Source organism: Arachis ipaensis, chromosome B03 (assembly GCF_000816755.2).
Source record: "Arachis ipaensis cultivar K30076 chromosome B03, Araip1.1, whole genome shotgun sequence".
In the NCBI taxonomy this organism is placed as follows: Eukaryota; Viridiplantae; Streptophyta; class Magnoliopsida; order Fabales; family Fabaceae; genus Arachis; species Arachis ipaensis.
In genome coordinates, this window is record NC_029787.2 from 80,654,009 (window position 1) to 80,665,323 (window position 11,315).

The following is an 11,315-nucleotide window of genomic DNA, read 5'->3' on the forward strand; positions in this document are numbered from 1 at the left end:
CACAATTCTTGGCGTTAAACGCCCATTTTGGCACCCAGATCCTGAGGTGTCAAGGAATTCTACTCCCTGCACCATTCTGGCATGTAAACGCCCTCTGTGTGCCAATTCTGGCATTTAACGCTAGCTCTGCTACCTTTCCTGGTATTAAACGCCAGTCTGCTGCCCCTTTCTGGCGTTAAACACCAGCCAAACACCCTTTTCTGGCGTTAAATGCTAGACACCTTTTTTTGGCGTTAAACACCCAGAGTGCTGCCTATTCTGGCATTTAACGCCCAGAATGCTGCCAGGCTGGGCGTTAAACGCCCATTCTGCTATCCTTACTGGCGTTTAAACGCCAGTAAGCCTGTCCTCCAGGGTGTGCTATTTTTGATGTTGTTTTTCATTTTGTTTTAATTCCGCAATTATTTTTATGACTTCACATGATCATCAACCTAAAGAAAATATAAAATGACAATGGAATATAAATAAATATAATTAAATAACATTGGGTTGCCTCCCAATAAGTGCTTCTTTAATGTCAATAGCTTGACAGTGAGCTCTTAGAGAGCTTCACAGAGACTCAGAGCTTGATGATAGCCTCCCAACACCAAACTTAGAAGTTGAGTGTGGGGGCTCTGTTTGACTCTGTATTGAGAGAAGCTTTTCATGCTTCCTCTCCATAGTTACAGAAGAAGATCCTTGAGCCTTAAACACAAGGTAGTCCTCATTCAATTGAAAGACTAACTCTCCTCTGTCCACATCAATCACAGCTCTTGTTGTGGCTAGGAAAGTTCTTCCAAGGATAATGGATTCATCCTCATCCTTCCCAGTGTCTAGGATTATGAAGTCAGCAGGGATGTAAAAGCCTTCAACCTTCACTAAGACATCCTCTACAAGTTCATAAGCCTGTTTTCTTGAATTGTCTGCCATCTCTAGTGAGATTCTTGCAGCTTGTACCTCAAAGATCCCTAGTTTCTCCATTACAGAGAGTGGCATGAGGTTTATACTTAAACCAAGGTTACACAGAGCCTTCTTAAAGGTCATGGTGCCTATGATGCAAGGTATTAAGAACTTTCCGGGATCCGGTTTCTTCTGAGGTAATTTCTGTTGAACCAAGATATTCAGTTCATTGATGAGCAATGGAGGTTCATCCTCCCAAGTCTCATTACCAAATAACTTGGCATTCAGTTTCATGATTGCTCCTAGATACTGAGCAACTTGCTCTTCAACAATGTCTTCATCCTCTTCAGAGGAAGAATACTCATTAGAGCTCATGAATGGCAACAGTAAGTTCAGTGGAATCTCTATGGTCTCTATGTGAGCCTCAGATTCCTTTGGTTCCTCATTGGGGAACTCTTTAGTGGTTAGTGGACGTCCATTGAGGTCTCCCTCATTGAAAATCACTGCCTTTTAACTCTCTCCAGGTTCGTCCATGTTGGGCATATTGATGGCCTTGCACTCTCTTTTTGGATTCTCTTATGTATTGCTTGGGAGAGTACTAGGAGGGATTTCAGTAACTCTATTACTAAGTTGACCCCCTTGTGCCTCAAAATTTCTGATGGAGGACCTTGTTTCAATCATGAAACTGAGAGTGGTCTTAGATAGATCAGAGATTATGGTTGCTAAGTCAGAGAGGCTCTCCTTAGAATTCTCTGTCTATTGCTCAGGAGATGATGGAAAAGGCTTGCTATTGCCAAACCTATTTCTCCCACCATTATTATTATTGAAGCCTTGATTAGGCTTCTGCTGATCCTTCCATGAGAAATTAGGATGATTCCTCCATGAAGGATTATAGGTGTTTCCATAGGATTCTCCCATGTAATTCGCCTCTTCCATTGCAGGATTCTCAGGGTCATAAGCTTCTTCTTCAGAGGAGGCTTCTTTAGTACTGCCGGATGCAGCTTGCATTCCAGTCAGACTCTGAGAAATTATATTGACTTGTTGAGTCAATATTTTATTCTGAGCCAATATTGCATTCAGAGTATCAATCTCAAGAACTCCTTTCTTCTGAGTCATCCCATTATTCACAGGATTTCTTTCAGAAGTGTACATGAACTGGTTATTTGCAACCATCTCAATGAGTTCCTGGGCTTCTGCAGGTGTCTTCTACAGATGAAGAGATCCACCAGCAGAGTGATCCAATGACATCTTGGACAATTCAGATAGACCATCATAGAATATACATAGGATGCTCCATTCTGAAAGCATGTCAGAAGGACACCTTCTGATCAATTGCTTGTATCTTTTCCAAGCTTCATAGAGGGATTCACCTTCCTTCTGTCTGAAAGTTTGGACTTCCACTCTAAGCTTGCTCAACTTTGAGGTGGAAAGAACTTAGCCAAGAAGGCATTGACCAACTTTTCCCAAGAGTTCAGGCTTTCTTTAGGTTGTGAGTCCAACCATATCCTAGCTCTGTCTCTTACAGCAAAAAGGAAAAGCATAAGTCTGTAGACCTCAGAATTAACCCCATTGGTCTTAACAGTGTCACAGATTTGCAAGAATTCAGCAAAGAAGTGATGAGGATCTTCCAATGGAAGTCCATGAAACTTGCAATTCTGCTGCATTAGAGAAACTAATTGAGGCTTTAGCTCAAAGTTATTTGCTCCAATTGCAGGAATTGAGATGCTTCTTCCATAGAAGTCAGAAGTTGCTGTAGTAAAGTCACCAAGCACCTTCCTTGCATCTCCACCATTGTTGTTATTTTCGGCTGCCATCTCTACTTCTTTTTCGAAAATTTTTGTAAGGTCCTCTCCAGAGTGTTGTGCTTTAGATTCTCTTAGCTTCCTCTTCAGAGTCCTTTTAGGTTCAGGATCAGCTTCAACAAGAATGTTCTTATCCTTGTTCCTGCTCATATGAAAAAGAAGAGAACAGAAAAGAAGAGGAATCCTCTATGTCACAGTATAGAGATTCCTTTATGTGAGTAGAAGAATGGAAGAATAGAAGAAAGAAGGGAGAAGAAGAAGAATTCGAACACAGAGAGAGGGAGAAGGTTCGAATTTTTAAGAAGAAGAGAAGTGTTAGTAATTAAATAAAATAAATAGAGAGAGATGAGAGAGAGAAAGTATTCGAATTTTTTATTAAAAAAAAAAGAAAAATATTTTTGTTTTTATTTTAATTATTAGTTAGAATTTGAAATTATTAAAAGAAATAAAGTAAAATTAAAATTTAAAATAATTAGTTAATTAAAAAGAATTTTGAAAAAGTGGTTGGTGATTTTCGAAAATTAGAGAGAGGAAAGTAATTAGGTAGTTTTGAAAAAGATAAGAAATAGTAAAACAAACAAAAAGTCAAGTAGTTAATTGAAAAAGATTTGAAAATAAATTTTGAAAAGATAAGAAGTTAGAAAAAGATTTTGAAATTAAATTTTGAAAAGATATGATTGCAATTTATTTTGAAAAAGATTTGAAAAATAAATTTAAAAAGATTTGATTTTGAAAATTAAAATTGATGACTTGACTAACAAGAAACTAAAAATATGATTCTAGAATTTAAAGATTGAACCTTTCTTAACAAGAAAGTAACAAACTTGAAATTTTTGAATCAAAACATTAATTGTTAGCAATAATTTCAAAAATTATGAAATAAAATTAAGAAAAAGAATTTGAAAATTTTATTTTGAAGAATTTTTGAAAACCATGAAAGAAAATGAAAAATATTTGATTTTTGAAAAATATTTGATTTTTGAAAAATATTTGAAAAGATAGAATTTTTAAATTGAAATTTTGACTTGACTAACAAGAAACAACTAAATTTTAAAAATTTTTGACCAAATCAATTCAAAATTTCGAAATTTATGAGCAAAATAAGGGAAAGATTTTTTTTTTTTTTGAATTGATGAAGAAAGAGAAAAACCACAAAATGATACAAGACATAGGAATTCAAGATTAAAACAAATAATACATGCAAGAACACTTTGAATGTCAAGATGAACACCAAGAACACTTTGAAGATCGTGATGAACATCAAGAACATATTTTTGAAAATTTTTAAGAAAATAAACACATGCAAGACACCAAACTTAAAATTTTTTTAATGTTTAGACACTATGAATTCGAAAATGCATATGAAAAACAAGAAAAAACACGAAACAAGAAAATCACAAGATTAAATAAAGAGAATCATCAAGAACAACTTGAAGATCAAAGAAGAACACAATGCATATATTTCGAAAATTCAAGAAATATTAAAAACCTGCAATTGACACCAAACTTAAAATTTGACACAAGACTCAAACAAGAAACATAAAATTTTTTTGTATTTTTTGAAAATTAATTTGGAAAAAGAAAAATAGGAATTTCAAAATTTTTAATAAGAATTCCAGGATTCATGCATTGTTAGTCTAAAGCTCCGGTCCAAAAGATTATGCATGGCTTAATAGCCAACCAAGCTCTAAGTGAAAGCTTCGGTCCAAAAGATTAGACAATGCCAAATGGTCAGCCAAGCTTTTGCAGATCATGACATACAACAGCCAAATAGATGGGAATCCAAAGGCTCTTGCAATGATAAGTGGAAGCCTCAGTCCAAAAGATTAGATATGGCTTAACAGCCAGCCAGGCTTCAACATATCTCAGTAATCTCTAGAATTCATTCTTAAAAATTCTGAAGAAAATTTTTTTGAATTTTTCGAGAACTATATAATTTCTTTGTTTTTTTTTTTAAAATAAAAATAAAAAGCTTAAACATAACATAAAATTACCCAATCAAGCAACAAGATGAACCGTCAGTTATCCAAACTCGAACAATCCTCGGCAACGGCGCCAAAAACTTGGTGTGGGAAATCGTGATTCACACTTTTCACAACTTCGCACAACTAACCAGCAAGTGCATTGAGTCGTCCAAGTAATAAACCTTACGTGAGTAAGGGTCGATCCCACAGAGATTGTCGGCTTGAAGCAAGCTATGGTCATCTTGTAAATCTCAGTCAGGCAGATTCAAATGATTATGGGGTTTTGATAATTAAAATATAAATAAAACATAAAATAAGATATAGATACTTATGTGATTCATTAGTGGGAATTTCAGACAAGCGTTTGGAGATGCTTTGTTGCTTCTGAACCTCTGCTTTCCTATTGCTTTTTTCCAACCATGCGTGCTCCCTTCCATGGCAAGCTGTAGGATCCTCTCAGTGAAAATGGTCCTCTACGGATTCTGCACGGCTAATCAACTGTCGAATTTCTCGTCTCGGATGAAAAATACCAGGCACAGCTACCGCATGGCTAATCATCTGTCGGTTTCCGCTAGTGTCAGACTAGGATCCATTGATCCTTTTGCATACTGTCACTGCACCCAACATTTGCAGGTTCGAAGTTCGTCACAGTCATCCCTTCCCAGATCCTACTCAGAATACCACAGACAAGGTTTAGACTTTCCGGATCTCAAGAATGACTGTCAATGCTTCTAGCCTATACCACGAAGATACTAATCTCACGGACTCGGTCCGTGTATTAGATATCCAAGAGAATATACTCCAGCTGTCGTCCAATGACTACGTTGAACATCATGTAGACCGCTTTGTGGTTGTCAGGCACGCGGATCTTGGCTAAGCGAGTAACGAAGATTGGGTGATTGTCACGGGTTACCCCTTCATTCTGACTTAACTGAATTAAGTATGAGAGTATATCTTGGAGAAGAAGTAGGCGTGAATTGAAAGGAAAACAATAGTAATTGCATTAATTCATGAAGAACAGCAGAGCTCCACACCTTAATCTATCAGGTGTAGAAACTCCACCGTAGAAAATACATAAGTGAAAAGAGGTCTAGGCATGGCCGTGAGGCCAGCCTCCAAACATGAACAATGGTCTCTAAAGTATGATCAAAAGATAGATAAAGTATCTGAATACAATAGTAAAAAGTGCTATTTATACTAAACTAGTAACTTAGGTTTATAGAAAATGAGTAACTAAGTGCAGATAGTGCAGAAATCCACTTCCGGGGCCCACTTGGTGTGTGCTTGGGCTGAGCATTGAAGCTTTCATGTGCATAGGCTATTTCTAGAGTTAAACGCCAGCTTGGGTGCCAGTTTGGGCGTTTAACTCCAATTCTGGTGCCAGTTTGGGCGTTTTACGCCAAGAAGTTTTAGGCTGGCTTTAGACGCCAGTTTGGGCCATCAAATCTTGAGCAAAGTATGGACTATTATATATTGCTGGAAAGCCCATGATGTCTACTTTCCAACACAATTAAGAGTGCGCCAATTGGCTTCTGTAGCTCCAGAAAATCCACTTCGAGTGCAGGAGGGTCAGAATCCAACAGCATCTGCAGTCCTTTTTCAGCCTCTGAATCAGATTTTTGCTCATGTCCCTCAATTTCAGCCAGAAAATACCTAAAATTACAGAAAAATACACAAACTCATAGTAAAGTCCAGAAATGTGATTTTTGCATAAAAACTAATAAAAATATAATAAAAAGTAACTAAAACATACTAAAAACTATGTAAAAATAATGCCAAAAAGGGTATAAATTATCCGCTCATCACTATTCCTCCTAGATTTTGAAGCAGGTCCAGGTTTAACTATCATTCTAAATGCGACACTCTTGTAAACAACATGCGTGAGCTTTAATGGTGCAATAGTAGAGTCTAGAAAAAAGCCTATTATTACTATGCTAGAAGAAATTAGGGTTTATTTGATGAGTAGATGGGCTATTAATAGAGAAAGAATTCAAAGGTTTAGTGGTACAATTTTACCTCGAATTAGGAAGAAAGTAGAGAGAAGGGGCAGGTCAGCTGGTGAGTGGAGGCCTTATTGGTCTGCTGCACAGACATATGAGGTTGTAAATGCGTTGAACAAATATGTTGTTGACTTGTCTGCTCATGAGTGCTCTTGTAGGAAGTGGCAGCTCAGTGGCATTCCATGCACACATGCCATCAGCTACATCAACTTTAAAGGTTTTGGTATGGATGCATTTGTTGATGACTGCTATAAGAAAGAGGCCTATGTCAGGTGCTATGACTCGGTAATCAACCCTCTAAATAGCCCAGATTTGTGGGAGAAGATTGAGTTAGATGATGTGATGCCACCACCCTATCGGAAGTCTAGCCACAGACCAGTGAAAAAGAGAAAGAGAGGACCTAATGAAGCTGAGGATAGAAGCCAGACTCACTTGTCTAGGAAGGGGCAGATTTAGAAGTGCTCAAAATATGATGAATCAGGTCACAAGAGGGAAGGATGCAGCAAGCCATCCTTCCCTGTAAGTGTATTTACAATATGTATATTAGGGTTTTATTGCAATGGTTGGTTAAATGTAATTTGCCTTATTTTTATTGTATTTCAGGTCCAACTACCTAAGTACTTTGCTGTCAAGAAAACCAATAGAGGAAGGAAGAGATCATCTTCACAACCTGCTATCCAATCTGCTACTAGAGGGAAGAAGAGGTCCAATCTGCAACAAAAATTATCATCACAGCCCCCAACCAGCCACCAGCACAACACCCACAATCAGGTCCAAGTCATCCCAACCCAAGTCCAAGCCCACACTACCATCATCTAGGCCCAACACACCAGCAGTAGCTCCTCTCCACCGAAGGCCCAAGATGAAGCCCATCAGAAGCTCAACACAACCACCACCAATGCCCAAGGAGAAGGATACATCCAGCTCAAGCCAACAAGTTATCAAGAATGTCTCCATCAGTCACAATATGTTTCTCCAAGAAAGTTGAGGCTGATGGCAAAACTGCCTCCAAGAGCTTGGGAAAAACTTTAAAAATTTGAGATCCTGATTATGTTGTTATGTGCAAAATGTAGGCTATAAGTTGATTATACTCTAAGTTTGCTTAGACTTTATATTGGCTGAAACTTATTACATACTCTTTATGCTTATTGTTGTTTAGATAGCAACAAAGTTGCTCTAGGTTTGTGGTGACTGAAGTTTTCATCTTTGTTGTTGTTTTCTTTAGGGATAATATTTTGTTTTGGGTCCAACTGTCAACTAAGACAACAATGGGACATATGCTTATTAATGAATTTGATATAGTTGTGTTTTAATGTATCTGCTTGTGGTGCTCTCTTATGTTAATTCATATTGCATATTGCATATTATACATTATTAAAGCGGGTCATGGTATACCAATCTCGTTGACACAATTCTTGAGTAACAATTCCAGGCTACCAGATTCAATTTCATTAACAATTTCTTGTTTAATTACAGCTACACAATTTCACTTACACAATTCTTGACCAACCTATAAAAACCAAACTCATTAACACAAACTCTGTTCGGCCACAAAAGCAGATTTTCATTAACACAATACATGTCAAGCTACAAAACTCAATTTCATTCAAACAAAAAAGCTCAAGTAATAACACAATCTCATTAAAGCCTAAATACATCCTAACTAAAAGAGCCCTATTTTATCCCCTAATTTCATCAAGCTATTTTCAGAAGCATTACACAAGGTAGCCCCTGCTTATAATTCAATGAAATCTGCAACCAGAAAAAAAAAATAACCAACTCAACCAACCATGCCCAAGATTGCAATGCAACAACCTTCAACTTCTATTCAAAGTCCTTCACTTTTGCTTTTAGGCCTACAATTTTCAACCTTGCAACTTGCAAATCTTCAGTTTCAGCTTATGGGTCTGCCCAACAAAACAACTGACACTCTTTTTTAATCTACAAAATTTCACCATAGTTCAGTCCCCAAAAACAAAACATTATCATCAATTAAGAACAAAAATAAAAAAAAACGCACCTCATAGTAGACGCAGCCCCAAAATCGTCGACTAGGGTTGTTTTTCGTTCTCGAAATTTACAACACAGGTCTCACCATGCCCACAAAGAAGCTCTCTCTTCTGCGCAGGCAAGCGACTTCGAGACGACCTTGAGCTCTCCGAAGTCATGGCTGCACTGCAACCTCTGGAACCCTAACAGACGTTCTATTATTTTAGTTGGTGGTGAGATTTTTTATTTAATCTCTATCTCTCCAACCAATTATATAAAAATAACTTAATTTTTTTAATCAATTAAAGGTATCAACTATCGGTAATAACCTAAAGAGTAAAAGTGTCAGAAAAAATTCGTTAATGGAGGGGGAGGATGATTTTAAAGTGTTCATAAACGTTGAGGAAGATTTTAATAACAAAAAAAGGTCAGGGACGAATTTGATTTTCATCCCAGACCTTTGGGACGAAAAAAGTACTTAACCCTAATTTTTACTATTCAATTTTAATTTCTAAATTTTGTGTGAAAGAAAAAAATAAATTATATTTTTTATTATTTATTCTATCTTATCTTCAATTTATCATCAAGTAAAATACAAAAATATTTTTTTTATGTTTCTATTCTTTATATATTTTTATATCTTATTCTCATAATTATATGTGGCATACGTATTAATAATTCTTGTGAGAAGTAGGGCTGGAAGTGAGTCGAGTTAGACCAAGCTCAAACTCGACTCACAGAAAGCTCACGAATTTGCTCAAACTCACGAACTGGCTTAAATAATAGAATATATAAATAAATTATAACTTATATATTTTAAAAAATATTTGAAAAGATCAATTTTATATATTGTTTATCTATCAATAAATTATAAATTTTTTATTTATGTTCTATATTAAAAAATAAATATAAATATTAAATAATTAAGATTGTTATAATATATATATATATATATAATCGAGCCAGCTCACGAGTTAATGGGTTTGAGCTGATCAAAGTTTAAGCTCGCCTCATTTAATATATGAGCTCAATTTCAAACTCAAACTCAGTTCGCTAGCTCGCGAATTTAGTTTATCGAACTATTAATAAGTCGAACTCGAACTGATTTATGAGTTGACTTGACTCAATTGCAGCCTAGTGAGAAGTGTTGCAAAACTGTGTCAGCTGCATAAAGGAATAACGAAAAGTCTTAGTACAACTACAATGAAAAAAATAAATAAAAGCTAATTTCTGATTTTTGTGTATGTCACGGCCGGTCGGCCCAATCCAAAGAGGGTGAAGACGACAAGAAAGCCTCTAATAAGTTGTTTATGCCTGATCCAATAATTAAGGTTTATATAGCACAACCAAAGATTGAGAAAGAGAGACAGAAGATGAGGTGTCATAGTAGAAGAGACATAGAAAAAATAGAAAAGAAAAAAATAAATAAAAATGAGAGGCCTGAAATCGCTATAGCCTTAAATTCTCTCCGTGCGTGTATGTGTACAAGAAGAAGAGGCTACCCTGGCTTTAGTTTTCCCCTTGGCTTACCTTATCCTATCCACACTCTCTTTTCTCTTTTGTTTTCATGTTTTATTTCTCTCTCTCTCAATATCTTCTCATGAACTAATCTCTATTTTACGTACCCTTTTTTGCGCTGAGTACCCCCACCTACACTTTCACTTGATCCTTAATTAAGCTCAAGATTCTTCCACACCCATTTCTGTTCAGTACTCAAAATTAAAGCTCTTATTAGCTTCCCGCACTTCTTCGGCTCCATTTATTCCGTTCAATATATTTTTTATTTCCACAAACAAGATAACATCTATTTTTTTGCTTAGCTTCCGTGTTTGAAGTTAATTACAAGCAGGTTTCTTGAGATTCAAACTCCTATTAAATATCGTGTATATTATGATTAATATATATTCTTTTTTGGCTTGTTGAGCCACATATCAACTGATGAAATGTGTTGATTTTTGAGGCACTGGTTGGTTAGATAGTTGCTGTTCTATCTGTTTGTTCACAAAGAAACTTGACATAGTTTAAGGACGGAGAATAGATTCTTCCCAGTTCACGTGCAGAAGGATTTCATTTAATTATTCGATGAATTCAACCATTGTGTCATAGTTATTTCCGTCGGAGAGGAAGCTTTATAATTGAACTGCCGGTTTAGTTTATTTTGAAGTACAATAATGGCTCCCAAAACTGGGAAAACCAAACCTCACAAAGCTAAGGGAGAGAAGAAGAAAAAAGAAGAGAAAGGTACGGTTCACATAATAATAGTCCATCCTGCATTCGATGCCTGTTTCATTTTCCCTTTCTGTTTATGTGTTGTCTTTGAATACAATGCCTTCTGTTTATGAAACATATATACAAGAAGTAGCAATAATTCCTTTGGCCGTAAAAATAGAAAGATAGACGCAATATGTCTCTCATCTCCTTCTTTTAATTATTCATTCTATTCTATTCAGTGCTTCAAATTCTCGGTTATGAACTTGCTAACGTGACTCAACTTCAATATTATTGTGCTCTTTTGGTTCTTGCATTGTTATTGAAAAGTTTTTTTTTACCAGTTTTAGGAGTATGTGATGTTCATGTTCTTTCATGTTTCCTCTTGCTAGACTAACGGCCGGAGAAAACTAAACAAATCAAATAAATTATATAATAATCAATGTCTAATATTTTAAAAATATTATCTTATT

The 11,315-nt window shown here is 36.0% G+C and overlaps 1 protein-coding gene across 1 annotated transcript in view; it reads left to right on the top strand.

The window, feature by feature from the left end:
- The window catches only part of LOC107630624 (protein TSS), a 22,850-nt gene continuing 21,659 nt past the window's right edge, over nucleotides 10,125–11,315 (top strand). The window contains exons 1-2 of the mRNA XM_016333825.2: nucleotides 10,125–10,483; nucleotides 10,595–10,875. Of these exons, the coding sequence (XP_016189311.1) occupies nucleotides 10,806–10,875 (70 nt within the window). The 5' untranslated portion in view covers nucleotides 10,125–10,483; nucleotides 10,595–10,805. The remainder of the gene's footprint in view (nucleotides 10,484–10,594; nucleotides 10,876–11,315) is intronic.